We start from the raw sequence: 21,057 nt of genomic DNA, 5'->3' as shown, positions 1-21,057 counted from the left end.
ACCTCAGAGAGACTGAGGAAACGTGGTTGTTCACTTTTAGCTTATAAATGTAATACAACTCTTAAGTTTCAAATTCATCTTCCTGCAACTGCAAGCAAGAAATGAAGTGTAAAGGTAGGAATATTTCAAATGAGTCATAATCTGGGTATCACTGTAAATCAACTCAATGCTTCCCACTCCTTCTCATACCACATCAACACACAGAAAATAGTGACACATACTATGGTGAACACAGGAAGTTGCAGCCAGCTCAAAGTTACCACCTAGAGCAGCTCTGGTCAGCTCTGTCCAGCCACTCCAAGGACTGACAAGATCCATATTTTGGCAAATCTGTAACCAACGCACTGGAAGCACCCAGTGAAAATTGAGCAAACAGTATGCAACATAAGGAAAGGACTGAACAGTCTTAAGAAGTTCACAGCAACGTGTAAACATGTCATCATTTCAAAGGGATAACAACACATTCTGATACATTCCTTTGCTTTCCTGGAAAGTGAAAAAACAGTGGATAGTGTTATTGACACAACTCTTGATATCCTTTGGGCACCTCTAGCTCTCAAACAGCTTCAGCTCTTCGAGCTACAACATAAGCACAGGTCTGAACTAAAGCACATCCTGCACATCTTCAACCTGCTGTCCCAGTGTGGAGTCAAAAAAAGTATATGGAGGAATTCACACACAAAAGAAAGACCCTTATTAACAGGTCTGCCACCCTGCATTAATCACTGAGGACAATGCTAAAAAAGAGAAGTCTTCTGGAATCAAATATTTTCAGTTTGACAGATGTACCAAAAAAGCAGGCTGACTTTTGTGCTCAAGAGTAACATCAAGAAAAATTTTGAATAACCAAGTAATATTTCAATGATGCTCTCAAACACGTGAACACTTTCACTGCTCTCAAGGCAGAACAGTTTTCTTTCATTCAGAGCAAAATCTTAACAGGAACACCTGGACTGTATGCATTAGAGCACATCCTACATGTTCCACAGCACTCATGAAAGCTAAACAGTATTATAGGGTCCTTTATCTTCATTATAAAAATAAAACAATTTTTAAAGAACTTTTATTTGCAAATCAAAATTCTTGAGTAACATTTTATGGAAGTATGCTTAAAATGAGTTAAAATTCATACACACACGTGGTCAAGACAAGATCATCAAAAGGAAAAACTAAGTGCTTTACCTCGTATAAACTTGCCACAGGATACCTCTTCTTGTCTTTGTCGCTCCTAAACACAAATACAGAACAGGGAATTGGCAAAGGAGGGAATTATTTTTCTCTAGAAATCATCTCTTCTTGTAAAATTATCAACCATTCTTGCTAAAATCTAAGTAAAACAATAAAATTAGATAAAGTATGACTACAGCTATATTTTTTTTCCACTTAGGGTTGTTACGCTGTATTTGTTTTTGAAATTTAATCAATCAGTACTGTAAGTCTGTAATTTAGGGAGTAAAAACTATGACATTTTCTCTTTAAAAAAAATCAACATATTGAGCTTCATCATTAATTACCTAATTTAACCAGTCTAGAAATAACCTAAAATACTGAAAAAAGGTAAAAATCAGTAATCTGTTAAGTCATAAAAGTTCACTCTCTCTCAAAGTCAAAATTCAATAGAGTTTTCATATAACACATTTATTTCATATAACACATTTATTGAAGAGCAAAGGTGACACAAAAAGGGATACAAGAGGAGCTCTTTATAAAAAGAAGCCTACCAACCATTACAGATTCTTTCCATTTCTCATGAATCACTTTAGCCAGATTCAGATCTATATGAACCACACAATCCTCAACTGTTAGAGATCCTTATAAGGGAGGGAAAAAGAAAAGAAAATATAATCATTACCCAAACATTTGCAGGAAACATACTCAACCACTTTATATATCATAATACTAATTTGTATTATTAATTACTAATCTATGATTCTAGTTCTCTTGGAATATTTTTGAATATGTATTATGTCATTGTTCTCACATCTCTTGGCTGCTGCAAGCATACAATGCTTCATATATTAAGGTATTTGTGTCCATTATTCTAAATAAATTTAATTTACTCATTTCCATTAGTCAAGACTTTTCACTAAATGTGTTCTAAGAAATTAATCTTGCCTTAAATGGATCTGGAGTAGCACCAAAGGGTTCAAAAAGGTTCATCTGTGTAAATAAGTATGCAGTAAATACCACAGAAAATGTTTAATATATGCAAGGTATGAACACAAACTCCATATAAATACTCTCTATTTCTTCAAACTACATTTTTTTAAAACCCTTTACAAAACACTGTGTCAAAAATGAGGTAAACAGCCCTGGCTAGTGTGGCTCCGTGGATTGAGCGCCAGCCTGCAAAGAGCAGTGTTGCCAGTTCGATTCCCAGTCTAGGGCACATGCCTGGGCAACCACACAGTGATGTTTCTCTCCCTCACTTTCTTCCTCCTGTCCCCTCTCTCTAAAATAAATGAATGAATGAATGAATGAATGAATGAATGAATGAATGAATGAATAAAATCTTTTAAAACATAAGGTAAACACAAATTACTTTTACATTTCAGTTAACATATGAAATAATTTTTAAACTGAAATAGATCTATCTACATTCTATTCATATAAAGACACACATATAGTTAATTTACTTTTTCCTTACCTGAATCAATACCAACAGGGCCAAATAATTCATTGAGCTGAAAGGCCAGTTCAGGGGGTAATGCCAATTCCAGGCAGTCTATGGTAAGAGATTTGGCCATCGCTGGCGTGGGATTCATCATCTCAGTTTTATCTTCTTCACTAACTCCAGCTAGCAAAGTACTCCCTGCCATTAGAATTTTTTCCATTTCCTGATCATCTTCATTCACAAATTCTTCTGTGTTTGGAAAGTTCACATAGTCCTTTGGAAGATTTTCATGTTTCTTTATTTCACAAGAGTCAGTAAAATAAATTTCTTCATTTAATTCAAGATCTGAAGTGCTTGATACAGAGTTTAAAATATCAGACAAATTCAAAGAAGAATGCATACTGTCTCCAATTTCTGTGACTTCTAGATTCTTCTCCATTTCACTCACATCTTGAGCAGGGATAGCATTTACAGTACCTGAAAAAGACTGGTTAATGTTATATAAACCTGAAAGTTCTGCCTGACTATTAGGAAGTACTTCATTAGTATTCTTTAGTTCTGTAGTGGCATTAGGAAACACAGTTATTAATCCAGGTTTTTCAGTAGTTACAGCTCTTATTTCTGCCTGCACTGGGTTCCCCTTTTCCAAATCACAGTTAGACTGTACATTAGTGTTAGTGATACCAATCCCATGGCTAAATTCTGGCCCAGAAGAATTAGAACTCTCTGAGCTTCCTCTTTGGCTAATAATTTCCTTCAAATTTAATCCCAGAGAAAATGGCCCAACTTGTGCTTCATCATATGATTTTTGGTTATTCTCAAATTCAGTATCCTCACATAACTTTGTTTCAGAATCCAACAAAAGGCTTGTGGCCCAAATGATGTCTTTGTTACACCTCTCGTATAAGTCTTTTAGGGCTTCTAGTGAAAAGGATCCAAACAGTTTACAAAGAATATTAAGATTTTCAGATTCATCAGCATGGGTAAGCTCACTTTCTTCAACAAATGTGCTTTTATCATGCATTACTCTATATGGAATTGTTTCTTGAATATCTAAGTTTGTGTTAATATTGAAAGCTTTTGGTTTAAATCCATCTATTCTTCCTGATAATACTCTCACAGAATCTGAAACACTAATTTTATTCTTTTCTATTTTCCATAAGAGAGCAAAATCCTGTGGTTCAGTCTGAGTACACACGCCTACTTCTATTCCGGAGACTTCTTTAAGCCTTCCTTCTGGAAGTTCAGCTAAAGTTTGTGGTCCTACTACTCCAGGAATAGTTGGAGCACTATTGGTGAAAGTAAGAGATAATGTGTGTTGCCTATGAATCTTTTTACTTGGACAAATCTTATTCTCACAGGTTATTTCACTGGATAGCATTTCAGAACTCCCTAGAATAGAGCTACCCAATGTTTTTAGTTCTTCAGGGCTTGTGCCCCAACAGGCCTCATGTGCTGAGTATAAAGGTATTTCACTCATAATGCCGTTAGTTCCAAATTCTAGGTTGGGTTCATTTACAACAGCCTTTCGCACTCTTGATCTGTGCTCTCTCTGAGCTAAAGAATCGGATGAAGGCCAGTCACCCACACTACTGAATGAGTTGTTTCTAGTGCTTTTGTAATTGTCATAGTTACAGCCACTGAAAGATTCTGAAGTGTCATCACACTGTGACTTGCCATCCTCTACACTTTCATGTAGAGAGCCTGGTTGCTGGATATGACCTAGATTCTCAGATAGACTATTATCTGATACTTTGCATGATGAAGGATGATTATACTTTTTGTCACTTTGTACAGACGACGCTTTTTCAGTTTTTCGATTCCTTTTTGTCCTCTGACCAATGGTTTTATCAACTGGCCAATCACCAACAAAATTTGATAGTTCATGTCTTGGTAACTTTTCCAAAGGTGACTTGCTTTTTTGTTTTCCAAAGGCTTTTTTCTTTACTGTTGCTCTTTCTTCCAACATTTCACCAGATGAAGAGTTTTCATTCTGAAGTGATATAGCATTTGAAACATCACAGTCTTCTTTTTTATTTTCACCATAGCTAATACTTGGTGACACTCTTTCTACAAAACTATCTGCATCAGTTTTACTATACTCTTTTTCAGAAGCCATTTCTACTCGTTCTTTTTCACTTTTGTCTGTTACTCGTACTTTGCTTTCAGAATCAGAAAAATACATGTCTGGAACTTCCTGAATGTAAGTACTCTGACTGTCAGGATTCATACCACTTATTTCTTTTCTTCCTTTGTTTAAATCTGCATTAGAAAGACATGTAACATGCTCAGGTAACATAGTTTCTTTGGTCAGGTCAAGTTTCTTCTCTTCAATTAACTCTATGTGCTTCAAAGATGAGGATAAAATATTTTCTTCTTTTTCAGAGGTACTGTCTTCATTGTCTCTTGGGCTGTAAGATGTTTTAAGTATTATAAGGCAGTTTCTTAATGTTAGCATTAATCTTATGATTTAAACTAAAGCATTCAACTGAAAGATAGAACACTTAACATTTATTTATTCTAAAAATTCTAGAAATACACTAATTAAAATTATAAAAGCTAATCCTGGTCTTTCCGTAAAACACCATGAACACATCCCTTAGTTGTAACCACACCACCTAGCAAAATGCCTGGCATATAGGAAGCACTAAAACTTTTGAATTGAGTAATAACTATAAGATTTTCAGTTAAGATGTTTACTATGCATAAATATTAAAGTTAAGTTTCTAAATTTATTCCCAGAAGAGAACACCACCTCCCTGGCTTCTTTAACCTATTTAAGCTTAACATAATGTGAAACTAGGTCTGCCTCTGTATTACCTATCTGCCATTTGCTACACAGGAAAATGCTTAAGCTTCATTTACCAAATCACAAAGAGTCAACCAACATGATCTGCACAGTTAAGAGAAATGGGAAATAGGGAAGAGAGATCTCATTTGAGCTGTTACTTGTTAAATTTTTTAAAACCATCCTTAATGTTAATTTCAGACTCAGAGTACTTTTGCCTAAATATTACTTTCAACTGTAGTGCTTTTTCCTTGTTCAATTTGCCAACTCCTCTTCCTTCCTCTCCTTCTTCATTCCAGGAGCTCTCAAAGTCCCACCCCTCCCATGAAGCCTTCCTACTAAAATCACACCTAGCATTGAGTTTTCCACATGCCAGATGCTATTCTAAGTCCTTTACAAGTGTTAATTCATAATCCTTATGGGATCCTTTGAGAAAAGTGTTGTTACTGCCATTTTAGAAATAAAGAGCTAAAGTATAGAGTGATTTTATAGTTACATATTATAAAATTGTAGGATTTGAAGCCAGGAAATAATGCTTAAGAACCCATGTTCTTCACCACTTTGCAACAATGCTCCTCAGTGAAAAAGGCATTTATGAATTTTCTCTTCCCAACTCCCAAATCCTTTTTACTAGAACCTACCCATCCCTTCCCATCATAAAATATAGGCAACTCAGACCTCTCTATATACTTAAGGTTCTTTACTCATTTATGATACTAGCATTAAAGAGTATTTTCACTTTTATCTAAGGAAATTAAGTGATGTGAAATTAAGTGAACTCTCATGTCACTATCACGCAAATAAACTTCTCTTTTCCTGCTCATCACATACATACATCCTGCTTCAGGTGAGACTATACATAAGCCATAAAGTTATCTGGCAGTGATTTCACAAGTTTCAAATTTTTATTTTTTAAAAATTATGTTTTTAATTGAAAATCTGTACATAGAGACTTAGCAACCTACCTAAAACTTCGGTCCTCAAAAGAAAATGCACATAACTCATTACGTTCAATTTTTTCTGGCACAGAAGAACTCATGATTATTGGCACTGAAACAAAACGCTGATAATGTTCCAACATTCTTGTTATTTTTTCTTTGCTTACCCCATGAATATTACGCCTGAAAGTTTCAGAGAAGGGTAAAAGGGATATTAGTAATTAAGCTTTTAAACATATCAGAACATATAATGCCATGAAAAACAATAAAATATTTATAATACATTAAAAAGCTGGTTTATTATTATAATAACATATGCTATTTGAAGTTATTTTCATTTTTTTCAGGATGTCTTAAATAATTGCTTTTTTAATCTTTTCCGAACATTCTTTACCAACTTGGAAAAAAACAAGCAGATCCTAATAACTTTAAAAGTTATTCCCAAGCTCTGCAAAAAATAAAAAGATAAAAAAATAAACTCATAAGAATAAAAAAAGAAAACTTCTAAGAATATGACCATGGACTTCTGGTCAAGACGATGACATAGGGAAACATGGCTCGCCTCCTCGCACCACCATATCAAAATTACAACTAAATTATAGAACCACCATCACTCAGAACTGTTAGAAATCGAGTTGAATGAATGTATGACAACTGCAGAATGAAACCACATCCATCCAGTCTGATAGGAGAGGCAGAGATGTGAAACGGGCTGGTCCCACATCCACATGTGGTGGATAAACATTTGGAAGGGGTATCTTGGGAGCAAGGAGTCCCAGCTCCACACACGCCCCCCATCCCTTGGTTCCATTGCCAGGAAGATAAGTACCCATAACTTCTAGCTGCAAAAACCAGCAGGGATTGTGTCACTTGAAGAAACTACTGGCATCCTGAGCAGTTCCTCTTAAGAAACCCACCCATGGACCTACTCAGACTACCTCACTCTGAGCTCTAGCACCAGGGTAGCAGCTTGAAAGGAACAAGTGGCATGCATGGAGGAAATGAAGTGTCTGGCATCAAGGCGAGAGCTGAAGGACAGCTTTCTCTGAGACAGGAAGATGGGCAGAGGCCTTTGTTCTTTTTCTGAGCCCTCCCCGCAAAAAGCCACAGAGCCAGCAGGCAGTTGCCATATCTGAAACTCCATGAACCTGGCTAACACAGTATGCCCCCACCTTGGAGATCCCCAAAGACTCCATCCCACCCAGTGTACAGCTGTTAACAGTGGCTTTTCCATATGAATGGCTGGTCGTGGCTCGTTCTCCACAACTTCCTAAATCCTTTCAAACACGCAACAGCTGGCCTCAGTGAGCCCCCAGCACCCCTACCTCCTGCTAAGTGACCCCAAACATGGTGCTAGCAACAGCCAGGCTGGATTCACAGCTTGGCTTTGCCTGGGAATCTCCAAGCCCAACACAAGTAGCTGCCATCTCAGAGTGCTTTATAGTTCAGGCAAGGTGCCCTGGGCAAAACACAGGTGGAGGCTGACCTGAGCCTGCACCACCCCGACTACCCTAGGACCTATACAATGGACAGCTACAGACCACATCGGAGAACCAGCACCCTGCCCCTGCACAGCTGATGCTCCATGGAGGGTGAAAGTTGGTGGTCAGTGGTCACAGCCTGGGTAAAACCCTCCCACTGATCTGCCAACAGCAACCAAGGCTCAACTACAAGAGGAGGGGGTACTCAGCACACACACAAAGGGCACATCTTGCATATCCAGCTTGGATGATAGGGGAGACTGTGCCACTGGAGTCTACAGGACGCCTACTATATTAGGCCACGCTACCAAGACAGAGAGTCATAGCAGCTTTACCTAATACATAGAAATAAACACAGGGAGGCTGCCAAAATGAGGAGACAAAAAAACATAATCCAAATGAAAGAACGGATCAAAACTCCAGAACAAGAACTAAACAAAATGGAGATACGCAATCTATCAGATGCAGAGTTTAAAACACTGGTTATTAAGATGCTCCAGGAACTTAGTGAAGACTTCGTCAGCTTAAAAAAGATGCAGTCAGAAACAAAGGATACAAATGAAATAAAGGACAATTTACAGGGAAACAAAAGTAGAGTGGATAAAGCCGAGAATCAAATCAATGACTTGGAACATAAAGAAGCAAAAAAGAACCAATCAGAACAACAAGAAAAAAGAATCCAAGAAAACAAGGATAGAATAAGCAGCCTCTGGGACAGCTTTAAGAGGTCCAACATGCATATCATACAGGTGCCTGACAGAGGACAGAAAGAGCAAGTAATTGGAAATCTATGCAAAAAAATGATGAAAGAGAACTTCCCTAATTTGGTGAAGGAAATAGACATGCAAGTCCAGGAAGCACAGAGTCCCAAACAAGATGGATGCAAAGAGACCCACTCCAAGACACATCATAATTAAAATGCCAAAAGTTAAAGAGAAAATCTTAAAAGCAGCAAGAGAAAAGCAGCTAGTTACCTACAGGGGAGGTCCCAGAACACTGTCAGTCAATTTCTCAAAAGAAACTGCAGGCTAGAAAAGACAGGCAAGAAATATTCAAAGTCATGAAATGCAGGGACCTACAGCCAAAAATGCTCTACCCAGCAAAGCTATCTTTTAGAATCAAAGGGCAGATAAGGAGCTTCTCAGACCAGAAAAAATTAAAGGAGTTCATAAAGCAGGCCTCCTCTGTAAAGAGAATCCTAAAACATCAATATCAGGTGGAAGGAAATTTCCAGATGAAAAATCTATAATGAAAGAAAAATTAAATACAAAGCAATAACTACATGAGTGAAAATAAACAGTATCTGTCCATTCTGAACAACAGCATGTAAGATGGAAGGGCGGTTAAGTGTCAGAGTTAAAATTGCTTAAAAGTCCTCTGTATTGAGGAGAAGGTTAAAAAAATGGTTTAAGTCTAACTTTAAAGTTTGTATGCTAAAAATTTTTATGTAACCACTAGGAAAATAAAAATAATATATATAATTTCCAAATTAGCACAGAAGGAAAAAAATGAATAAGGAAATCTTCATTCAATCAAAAAATCTCAAAATAAAACATAATAGGAGTTCTATTAGTATTAGTTAAATTAACCTTGATAACAAAAATATTAAGAGAAAAATCTCTAGACAAGGATAAAATGTTCAATTAATTAAAGTGATATAAAAATCACTCTAGCTTCTATGTACTTCAAAATACATCCTCAGAATATATAAAATGAAAACAGGCAGAATTATAAGGGGAAACTGATATATTCAACACAATAAAGGAAGATTTCAACACACCTCTCACAGATTACCTCACCGCTCTCTTAAACATTAATCTGTCAGACAAATTTTTTAAGAAAATAAAGTATAGGAGATGTGATCAATAAAATAAGCATGATTTAATAATACATTAACACACTATAACCAGTATATATTCTTATCAAGCAAACACGAAACATTCATTAAAAAATTGACAATGAACTAAAGCATAAAACATCTCTTTAAAAAATCAGGTAATTAGTATCACCCAAACTGCATCATCTTATCTACTACAGTTAAGTTGAAAACCAATTTTTTAAAAAAGATAAATTTGAAAACCATCTGTTCAGAAATTTAAAAGCATAGTTCTAAATAACCCAAGGGTTAAAAAATAAAATTAATCATAATGTAAGTTAGAAAATAAATAATAAAAAGGAAGTGTTATATATTAAAATTCTAGGAGCAGCTAACATCATCTCCCAGGGAAATTTATAACATCAATTTATATTAGAAAATGACCTAATCTTTCAGGTAAAGATTTTTTTAAATAAAAGTACATACAAAGCAAAGTAAGATTTTTTGAAAAGCAAAGAAAGTAGAATAAAAAAAGCAGAAATGAATTAAGTATAAAAAAAACTTATATGAGAACAAGAGTCCAGTAGAGTTATTTATTTGAAAAGGCTAATAAAAATTCAATCACTGGTGAGAAAAATCAAGAAAAAATAAGGAAGATACATATAAACATATTAGGATAAAAAGGAGAACTTAAGTATAGATGCAGCAGAGATGTAGATGGTCAGAGAATATTATAATTGTTTTAATAAAGCTTAGTAAGTTTGAAAATTTTGGTGTAATGGAAAATTTCAGGAATCTAATGAAAATAAACTATTGAGAAAAACAGAACCAGACATGGAAACATGGAACAGACTGATAGCTGTAGGAGGAGGGGAGTGAGGGGGAAGGGTGGAAGGAAGGGGAAGGGATTAGTCAAAGAACACGTATGAATGATTCATGGACATGGACAACGGAGAGAGGACTGACTCTGGGCAAGAGGGATGGGCTGGGTGGAGGGGGGCAAAGGGAAAAAAAATTGGAACAACTGTAATAGCATTAACAATACAAAAACAAATTTCAACTGAAACTTCTCAGAAAGAAAACACCAGAAACAGACAGTTTTGTAAGTAAGCTCTATCAAACATTCAAACTTACATGAACTCACACAAGAGAAGAAGAAGAAATACTTCCCCACTAATTTTATGAACATAAAACCATGATGCCAAAGCCAGGCAAGGCAAGGCAAGGAAGAAAACACTGTAGGCCAATGTCATTCATTTATAGATAATGTATCAAAGAATAAAAAGGAATAAAGCACTGAAACATGCTACATGGATGAACCTTGAAACATTATGCTAAGTGAAAGATAACAGATACAAAAGGCCACATATTATATTATTCCATTTATGCAAAATCAAGAACAGGCAAATTCACAGAGAAAGAAACACAGATTAGGGGAGTGGGGAATTAGGAGTGACTGATAGCAGATAGGAGGTTTCTTTCTGAAGTAATGGTTGCACACATTGTGAATACACTAAAATTAGGCTGTCCTTCAGTTAGTCTATGTCCTGAATAACATTTTTATTCAAGTCAAACAATCAAATAAAGAAGGGGTGGGGGGTGAAATACTTGAACAGCTGAACATTTGCTACCTTTCTCCACTTCCTTCCAGTATTCTAAGTCACTAGGCAGTTATAAAGATTCGTTCCTCCCATACAAGGTTCAGGTATGGCAAACCCTAAAAAGTCTGGCCTAGCTTCAGATATTAACATCATTTTATTAGTAAGTAACAAAGTGCTGACTATACAAGACAACTGGAATTTTTCTATTAATTAAAGGAACAAAACAATACAAACTCTTCATAAACTAAATAAAAAGCTTATATCCAATACAAAATTTGTTATCAATTTTTAAATGACAAAGCTGCAGTTTAATCCATTTTGTTTCACTTAAGGGGGTAAAATTCTAGATAGATTTTTCTGTCACTGCCATGAACTAAAATGTTAGATACTCTCCAAGTTTTACCTTGCAAGTTCCTTTGGTTTGAACTTCCACCATGTGTCCGGTTCTCGAAAAAGTACTTTATATTTATGTTTTTGAGACTACAGACAAAAAAGATAAAAGCATTTTAAAATAATTACTTCTATGAAATTAAGTTCATTGTATCCAAATTCACAGCATGTTAAAACTGAAATAACCTAAAAGATTATCTAATTTGGATGAGTGTGTTAAATTGGTAAAATGACAATCTCTTTGACACAGGAATTAAGTTCCAGAAATTTATGTTACTGATAAAAGACTTATGTAAGAGTGCAAAGGTATATGTACACCAGGATATCTAATTCACCATTATTTGTAACAGCAAAGAAAAAAAAATCAAACAATTCCGTAGCTTATGGAACTAACTAAATAAATGCATGGACAACCATACGATGAAAATATTATACAGTAATTTTTTAAATTCCCTATGTATTAATGAGACAAGGTCCTTAATATAAATGTTAAGACAGATACAGAATTTTCAGTTGGGTAAAAGGGGATTACTCATACATTTGTACATGTATAGACAACTTCTGGAAAGACTCTCAAAAATACTTTGAAAGTATCTACTTCAAGGCAGTAAGATTTTTTAGCATTCTTCTTTATGGTCTGAATATTTACCATATGCATGCATGACTTTTATAATTTGAAAACTATTTTAAGTAATATCTCATTCTATTTTTCCAAACTCTTTATATGGCTACAATCTAAAAAGCCAAGCTCTACACTAGTGCGCTGACTAGATCCATCTTCTCTCTCCATCTCAAGGATAGTTAGTTTCAGCAATTCTACCCTCTTTCTGAGGCATCATTCATTTTTCCCTCCCTCTTGAATCAATCCCATCACATTCAGTTATTTCTCCCTTCTTACCTCCACCACCCCTGCCAGCTATCTTCCCATTGTCCTCCCCTTTTTAGAAAAATGCCTCAAAATAATTACTATATTCTCTGTCTCCAATGTTTCTCCTTGCCTTGTAAACCCACACCCATTGGCTGCTCCACAGAAACTGGGCACCCAGATCATTAAGTAAGTCCACATTGAAAAAGTGAGTCCTCTTACTTGACCCTCAGCAGCAACTATCAGAGTTCCTTACTCTCTTCTCCTTACACTTTTCACTACACAGTACTGCTTTTCTTCTTCTCCTACTGAGTAGATTTTCTCAGTCTTTTCTGCTAGTCCCTCCATTTCACCCAGACCCCTTCTCACAGTGGAATGTCCCAGGCTTAGTCCTTGGGACCTCTACTCTGATCTATACTCACTCTCTCATTTGTTGGCTTTAAATATCCTCCACATGGTAATAACTCCCTTGTGTACATCTTTAGCCTAGAACTTGTTCCTGAACTCCAGACTTTCAGATCCAACTACCTATTTAGCAAACTTTGACACAGTCAAATTTAAACTTTTTAAAACCATTACCCTACATCCACCCCAAAACTATTCTACGTGAACTCTTCTTCATCTCGGCTAATGACAAGCTCCAGTTACAGAGGCCAAAAACCAACCTTAATGGCTCTCTTGTCATACGTGACTCCTCCCTTTCTTTCACATCCATATCAACTTGACAAGAAATTCAGATGGCTCTACTTTCAAAGTATATGTAGAATCTACTCACTACTCACTGTTGCCTGCACTGCTACCACGTTGGGCTGGGCCACTTTGCTCTCTCACTGTATCACGACAGCCCTCTGCCTCTAGCTAGTCTCCCAGCTTCCGTCCTCACCCCCACCCCACACTGAATGATCCTGTTAATAGTCAGACCATGTCACTACCCGGACCAAAACCCTCTTTTATGGTCTGAATGTTTGTATCCTCTCAAGCCCCATATGTGAAAACCCAAATCCCACCATGTGACTGTTTTAGGACACAGGACCTTTAAGGAGATAATTAAGGTTAAATGAGGTCATAATGGTGGGGTCTTGATCCTTATAAGCAGAGACACGAAAGAACTCACTCTCTGCGCCTTGTGAAAATACAGGAAGAAGGTGGCCATCTGGAAGCCAAGAAGAGAACTCTCACAGGAAACCAACCATACCAGAACTATGAGAAAATAAATTTCTACTGTGTAAGCCAGCCAGTCTGTGGTATTCTGTTATGGCAGCCTAAGCAGGCCAATACATCTTCCATGTCACTCAAAGCAAAATCCAAAGTCCTTACAGTGATCTATGAGCTCTTTCATAATCTGCCCTACCATCTCCCCAACCACCATTATCTCTCTGATCTCATCTTGACCTTGGTGACAAGATGCCAAAAGTGAGTGATCAATGCTACTGTCTGTCATTACTGAGGAAAAGTCCAAAAGTCAACCCAGCAGACACTGAGGGAGGAGATGACATAACACCCTGAAATGAGCCCAACTCACTTTCCTCTCCTCACCTCGGCACCAAATTTCATGTAGCTTATTCAGGGCCTGGCCTGGGTCTCTAATTACCTAAAGGGATGTCATGTAGCTCCTAAGATCAAATTAATTTTAAATGCGCACACACACAGAAAAACAGAAAGACTATAAATTTAAAGACTTTTTCAGTTCCCATATCAATAGAAAAATCTTAACAATATATCTTGAGAGGATTCTGACTTGTATCAAGTTATATAATAGCACATAAGGGAAGATGTACATATATATTTAAGACAAAGTAATAAGTTTTGCCAGCTGCTGCTAAGCATATGTGACTGGCCCCTATTTATCCCCAACTCACTGCCTAGCTACATTTGTAAATGACAGTCAAGATAGGAAGAGGTGGTTATTGCCCATCTATTCTACTCTTCCACAGCTCTTGTTGTCTTGTGACTAAGAGAAGGAAAAAGTGATCCTCCTTCTCTACAGTAATTCCTATGTCTACTTCTTTATAAAGAAAAATTGAGTATGATATTCTATGATAAGCAAGAGTCCTTTATACTTCTGAGTTGGGAAGAGGAAAGGAATCAAAACAGGAAAAAAAGCTTATATTTTCAATTATTTTATAAGAAAAAAGGAAAAAGAAAACATAGAAGGTAGAAGGCTAAATGAAAACCAAAACCACAGTAATTCAAGGTCACCTTTTTTCTCTAAATAGGAGAATAAAGTGTTAAAGAACTTTCTAAGATGACTTCAGAAAACCAAGAAAAACCTACAGAGAAGCCCTGTCAGGTTAAGGGGGAAAGCATGAACCCTATGATGAATATATTAGTGTACAAATTAGGAACTCCTAAGGCCAGAAAGCAAACAAAATTTCAGTTCTCAATACACTAAAATTGAGTCTTTTTATTTTCTCTGCACAGCAGTTAAATCACATTTGCTTTCAAAGGACACATAATTTTCAGAAAAGTGAAGAATCACACCTTCAAGACAGTACAAGTGCACTAGACACAGCAAAGGAGGTACAGGCTAGATGTGTATGACATTCACTCACTAAAGATGCACAAATTGATCTTTATGTGCCAGGTATGTGTTAATCCTGGGGAAATAAACCAAACGATACCCCATACTCACAAACACTTCATTCATCAATTTACTAAGGAATATATATTTACTATATGCCAACCATAGTGCTTTGTCATCCAATTAACAACATTGTTAATTGGAAGACAAAGAAAACAATAATCCTACCATCAAGAATATATAGATGGCCTAGAGCCAAATTCAGCCCATCAGCCAGTATCTGTACAGCCTAGGAGTGAAGACTAGTTTTTTACATCTTTTAAAGTTTGTTTAAAAATAAAAAAATGCAACAGAGACTATATGTGGCCTGTAAAATCTAAAATATTTACTATCTGGTATTTTACAGAGCCAACTCCATGGCCTACTGATAAAAACAGTGTGCTTAACGTTATGACGAAATAAGCCAGGATGCCACGAAAGCCGAAATATGACTAACTCAGCTTTTCAGTAAGTTAATTAATGTTATCTTCCTAAAAAAAGTGACATCAAAGCTGGGGAAAAAGGAATCTGGCAAACATGATAAAAATAGTTGAGTTTACAAAATTCTGCATTTCTCACAATAGCAAAATTTTAAAAGAAATTTAGAAAATAACAAGGACCACAAAATTTTTATTCTGCCAAATAAAAGCCATAAGAAAAATAAAAATAAATACATATACACAAACATATCTATATTCACACACAAATGTAAATTTATAATTCCATTACCTTTTCATAAAAGGAATCAAAAAACAAAAATAGCCCTGGCTGCTGCGGCTCAGTGAACTGAGCAACGGCCTGTGAACCAAGGACTGACTGGTTTGATTCCCAGTCAGGGCACATGCCTGGGTTGCAGGCCAGGTCCCCAGTTGGAGGTGCACCAGAGGCACCGGACATTGATGTTTCTCTCCCTCTCTTTCTCCCTCCTTTCTCCTCTCTCTAAAAAATAAATAAATAAAATCTTTAAAAAATAAAAATAAAGTCTTAGAATTTAAAAATTAATTCTCAGAACTTGAAAACTGAAAAAATTTAGCTTTATGGAAAAACTATTCCCGCTTTCTATTTTCAGAGAAAGCTTAGTTACAGACAATCCAAGGACTGTTTGCTTGAGATTCACTTATGTAATTAACATACCCAATAATTTCAAACCCACTATTATAGACTTATAACAATACATGGTACAAACCAAAGCAACATATGGCTTCATTTCCCACGCCTGTAGGTTTGTATTATCTATTATTATAGGAGATACCTTCTTTTCAAATGCTTCTTTTGCTGAAAAACACAAACAGAAAATCATTTTTAATAAAAAGTATGACCTCTATATTTTAAAAATCTGTTTTTTCATAGTTTGAAAATTATAGATATATGCCAATTTTATTCACAATTCTTTCTAAATATCAGTTCTGAGTATACAAAAAAAAGTACAGGTAAACACTGAATAACGCTGAATAATAAATACTAAAGTAATAACAAGAGAAAATTATTAAATTTTCTAAGATTTACATATGACATGTATTAACAACGTAAATGAAAAAAATAGCTATCATTAAAAATATCATGTTAAGTCCTGGCCAGGTGGTTCAATTGGTTGAAGCATCATCCCACACACCAAAAAAGCTGCCGGTTCAAAACCTGGCCGAGGCACAGACGGGAGGCAACCAATCAATGCTTCTCTCTCACACTGATGTTTCTTACCCCCACCTTTTTTAATAAGTTAATAAATATACTAATAAATAAATAAAAATGAATAAATATACCCTTGAGTGAGGGTTTTAGATATATATCATGCTATTCCTGGTTAAGATTCTTAACAGAAAAGGACTTGAAGAAAAACTAAAATCCAAATAAAGCATGGAATTTCTTTAATAGTAATGTACCTGTGACATTAAGATGTATAATAAAAAAATAGATATTTGGTCTTCATCCTATCTCTGGCACAGAGCTCCTAAAACCCTTGGAATTTCCTAAGTGTTAAGAGCTTAAAGATGTTTCTCATGTTAATAAAGTGACTTTTGGAATGCAGCTAAGGATGCAGGCTGGTTTCCAGTGGCACTAACCTGGTGATTAGGATATTAGAACTACCAGCCTCACTCCAAGACCTAGGAGTTGGAGAGAGGGGGTGAAGACTGAGTTCAATCACCTGTGGCCAATGATTTAGTCAATCATGCCTATGTACTGAAGCCTCCATAAAAACCCAAAAGGACTGAGTTCGCAGAACTTCCAGGTTGGTGAACACGTGAAGGTGCTGGGAGAGTGGTGAGCCTGGACTCCAGGGCACAGGTGTTCCACGCCTTGTCCAGTGGCTCTCTTCCCTCTGGCTGTTCCTGAGTTAATCCTTTTACAATAAATTGGGAATCTTGTGAGTAAACAGGTTTTCCTGAACTGTGAGACACTCGACAATTTATCAAACCCAAGGAGGGAGTCAATGGAACCTCCAATTGTAGCCCATAGGTCAGAAGCACAGGCCAACCTGGGCTTGCAAATGGCATTTAAAGTGAAGGGTGGTCTTGTGGGACTAAGCCCTTTACATGTGGAATCTGATTCTATCTCCGGGTAAATAGTGTCAGAATTGAAACGAATTTTCAGACACCCTGGTGTGTCTAAGAACTGCTTACTGGTGTGGGGAAGAGCGCGCGTGCACACACATCAGAACCAGATCCAGGTGCCCTTTCCAGTGCCAATGTTAATTTCTTAGTCTTGACAAAGGTACCATGGTTAAATAAGATGCTAACAGGGAAAAATGGGTGAGTGGTATATTCAATAGAAACTCTACATTGCCTTTGCAACCTTTCCATAAATCGAAAATTATTCCAAAACGAAGTTTAAAAACAAACAAAAAATATAAACAAACATCAAAAAAAACTAAGATGTAATGCTTTGAAATATAGAAAACATTATTATACACTGTTGTGTAAGAGATTTTCTTATAAAACTACCTTTTTCCCAAGAAATTACCCTGTTCAGGAAATTAATAATGAACCATAATAAATAAGCCTTACAAGGAAATTATTTGAAAGTTTTAAAAGTTCTGTATACTCTTGCAACTCAATAATGAAAAGACAAATAATCCAATTTAAAAATGGCAAAAGACTTGAACAGCTCTTCAAAGCAGATAAACAAATGGCCAATAAGCACACAAGATTCTCAACATCATTAGCCATCAGGGAAATGCAAATCAAAACCACAATGAGATACCACTTGACAGCCACCAGGACAGCTATAATCAAAAAGGGAGAAAATAATAAGAGTTGGTGATGATGTGGGTAAGTTGGAACCCTCACAAACTACTAGTGGGGATGTGAAATTGTACAGTTGCTTTTGGAAAACAGCTTAACAGTTCCCAAATATGTCAGACGTACACATGTATGTTTACAGCAACATTATTTGTAATAGCCAAAAGGTGGAAACAACCTAAATGCTCATCGACTGATGAATGGGTAAATAAAACATAGCATAGCCAAACAATGGAGTATCATTCATCCATAAGAAGGAGAATGGATAAATAAAACACAGTATATCCACAGAATGGAATATTATTTGGCCATAAGAAGGGCTGAGGTACTAGTACACACTACAATATGGATGAATTCTGAAAACATTATACTAAGTGAAAGAAGCCATTTACAAAGGCCATATATCATGTAATTACATTAATATGAAATGTCCAGAATAGGCAAACCTATAAAGATAGACAGTAAATTAGTGGTTGCCTAGGACTGAGAGAGGTTGGAAAGAAATGAGAAGTGGCTGCTAATAGGTAGAGGGTCTTTTTAAGGTGATGAAAATGTTCCATCAGAAAGATGATTGTTGTGATGGCTGCACAACTCTGGCTATACTAAAAACTATGTGCACATATCTCAATAAAGTTGTTTAAAAGAGTTCTGATTATTAATTAAATAGTATTACTGGTGGGGTTGTTGCTTTAGTAAGAGCATGTTGATCAACTAACTGTTAAGCATTCTTCCTTCTCCTTTAACCTTTACAATAACCTTTACAGTGAAGACAATGGTGGGACTTGGAAAGTGTAAACAACTTGCACAATTTGTACAACTAGTAACTGGCAAATCCAAGACTGCTCTTCAATCCATCATACTGTTTCTTTTATTTTTAGTTGTGTTGGTATTTTCATATTCATATTTAATACAGGGTGGGAAAAAGTAGGTTTATAGTTGTTAGTATGGAAAAAGCCATAATTAATCAATATATAATACACGAAGAAATTGTGTTCTGCATACTCACAACTGTAAACCTATTATTTTCCTATCCTTGTGTTTAGTTCAAGAAGAAATACAAAAAAAGTTAACAATTCTGGAGATGGCAAACTCAAGTATCTCCTACACAGTGCATTTATCATAAAAGAAAGGCTAAGTAAAATATTATTTATATGTCTCAATAAGAATTCCCCATATGGACCTGACTGGTATGGCTCAGTGACTGAGCACTGGCCTGCAAACTGAAAGGTCACTAGTTTGATTCCCAGTCAGGGTACATGCCTGGATTTTGGGCCAGGTTCCCAGTTGGGGGCATGTAAGAGGCAACAGATAGATGTTTCTCTCATACATCGATATTTCTTTCTCTCTGTCTCCCTCTCCGTCCCCTCTCCCTAAATAAATAAATACAATTAAAAAAAAAGGTATTCCCTATATGAAATTCAAACTATTCATATAACTAAACATTTCATGATAAAAACCATCTTCAATGGACACTTACACTAAGAAAGAAATGCAAGTTTTACCTATGATCTCCCTACAGATCCAGTTAAAGGAGAGCCATTTTTACTCTTATAGTATCCTCCATAAAAATTAAAACAACCTAGGAAAAGGTTGGTGGTTAACAATGCAAATTCCATTTCAGCACACCTGTAACCCTCTGAAGCTACTCTTGAGACCCAAGTAGAATTTCTGATTTACTTCTGACAAGATCCCCATTGATTAAATGAAACTTAAACATGCCATGCAATGTTCTATGCATATTACAAAAATTACCTCATTTACTCCTCATAACAGTTTTGAGATGACTCTCTTTTACTTTATTATGTAACATAAGAATAGTTATAATTTTACATATATTATAAATCTAATTATAAATTAAAGTTAATTATAACTTTTTTAAAAGTTATATGTCTCTCAAAATACTAAGAGAATTTTTTTCTTTATATTACTCATTATTATCTGGAATCTGATGTCTATTCTTACCACGATTCTGGTTCCATTCATGTGCTTCTCCTAAGTACTTTACATCAAACTGGTACTGTCCATTTATGTAAAAATAATCATCAGTACTAAGAATGACTCCACTCGGATTATCCTCTTGCAAAGTCCTGTAAATGACAAATGGAATTATTTTCATTAATTTTTCTTCTAAATTCTAATTTTCATAAGGTCATAACCCAAATTAAAAATTCAAGTATCATTATTTAAAAGAGTGAGGATATTGAGATATTCAAACAAATCACATTAGAAATCCTCTAAGCAGAAATTTGACTCACAAGGAAACTGACCTAATTCAAGTCTATTTTGCTTTATGTAAATCATTACTTCAAAAAGTGTTTTAATGTTATCAAGTCCTTTATCCTTAACTGTAAAGGTTTAAAGATTAACAAGTTTTTAATTATCAAGGAAGCCTGGTAACTTAAAATGCCTCAGAATCGCACCCCCCTAATCTGGTCACTTGATACACAATGATCCTCACTTACCCAAGTGCAAGGTCACTTCAAGGTAGGCGGCTACCTTGGTAATCAATAGGTTTTCAAAAGCAGATGCTCTTTATATGTACATTGCTATAAATTCAGTGAGTGTGCCAAAAATATAACGTTAACAGTCTGTTAATTTAATGTTACATTATACAAAGCTAAATAGTTTTGTGGGGATTTTTTTTTGATCCCTATCTTTTCCAACTTTGGAATGTATCTTCTATATAATTGAAATACATGCAAAAGCTAAACAAATAGAATCCATAGAAGTAAAACAATGCTATCATTCTTGACCACTTGTAAAATATC

At 35.7% G+C, this 21,057-nt stretch overlaps 1 protein-coding gene across 4 annotated transcripts in view; it reads right to left on the bottom strand.

Moving 5' to 3' along the window:
* The window catches only part of N4BP2 (NEDD4 binding protein 2), an 85,318-nt gene that overhangs the window by 29,274 nt on the left and 34,987 nt on the right, over positions 1 to 21,057 (bottom strand). For all 4 annotated transcript variants that reach the window (XM_054582075.1, XM_054582079.1, XM_054582077.1 and 1 more), the window contains 7 exons: positions 20,252 to 20,376; positions 16,240 to 16,328; positions 11,642 to 11,718; positions 6,368 to 6,523; positions 2,648 to 5,025; positions 1,726 to 1,811; positions 1,183 to 1,228 (listed from right to left, as the gene is read on the bottom strand). In XM_054582075.1, the coding sequence (XP_054438050.1) occupies positions 1,183 to 1,228; positions 1,726 to 1,811; positions 2,648 to 5,025; positions 6,368 to 6,523; positions 11,642 to 11,718; positions 16,240 to 16,328; positions 20,252 to 20,376 (2,957 nt within the window). The remainder of the gene's footprint in view (positions 1 to 1,182; positions 1,229 to 1,725; positions 1,812 to 2,647; positions 5,026 to 6,367; positions 6,524 to 11,641; positions 11,719 to 16,239; positions 16,329 to 20,251; positions 20,377 to 21,057) is intronic.

Source organism: Pteronotus mesoamericanus, unplaced genomic scaffold (genome assembly GCF_021234165.1).
Source record: "Pteronotus mesoamericanus isolate MK-2021 breed Mesoamerican mustached bat unplaced genomic scaffold, CSHL_Meso_final contig_68, whole genome shotgun sequence".
Classification (NCBI taxonomy): Eukaryota; Metazoa; Chordata; class Mammalia; order Chiroptera; family Mormoopidae; genus Pteronotus; species Pteronotus mesoamericanus.
This window is presented reverse-complemented; position numbering and strand designations above follow the sequence as displayed.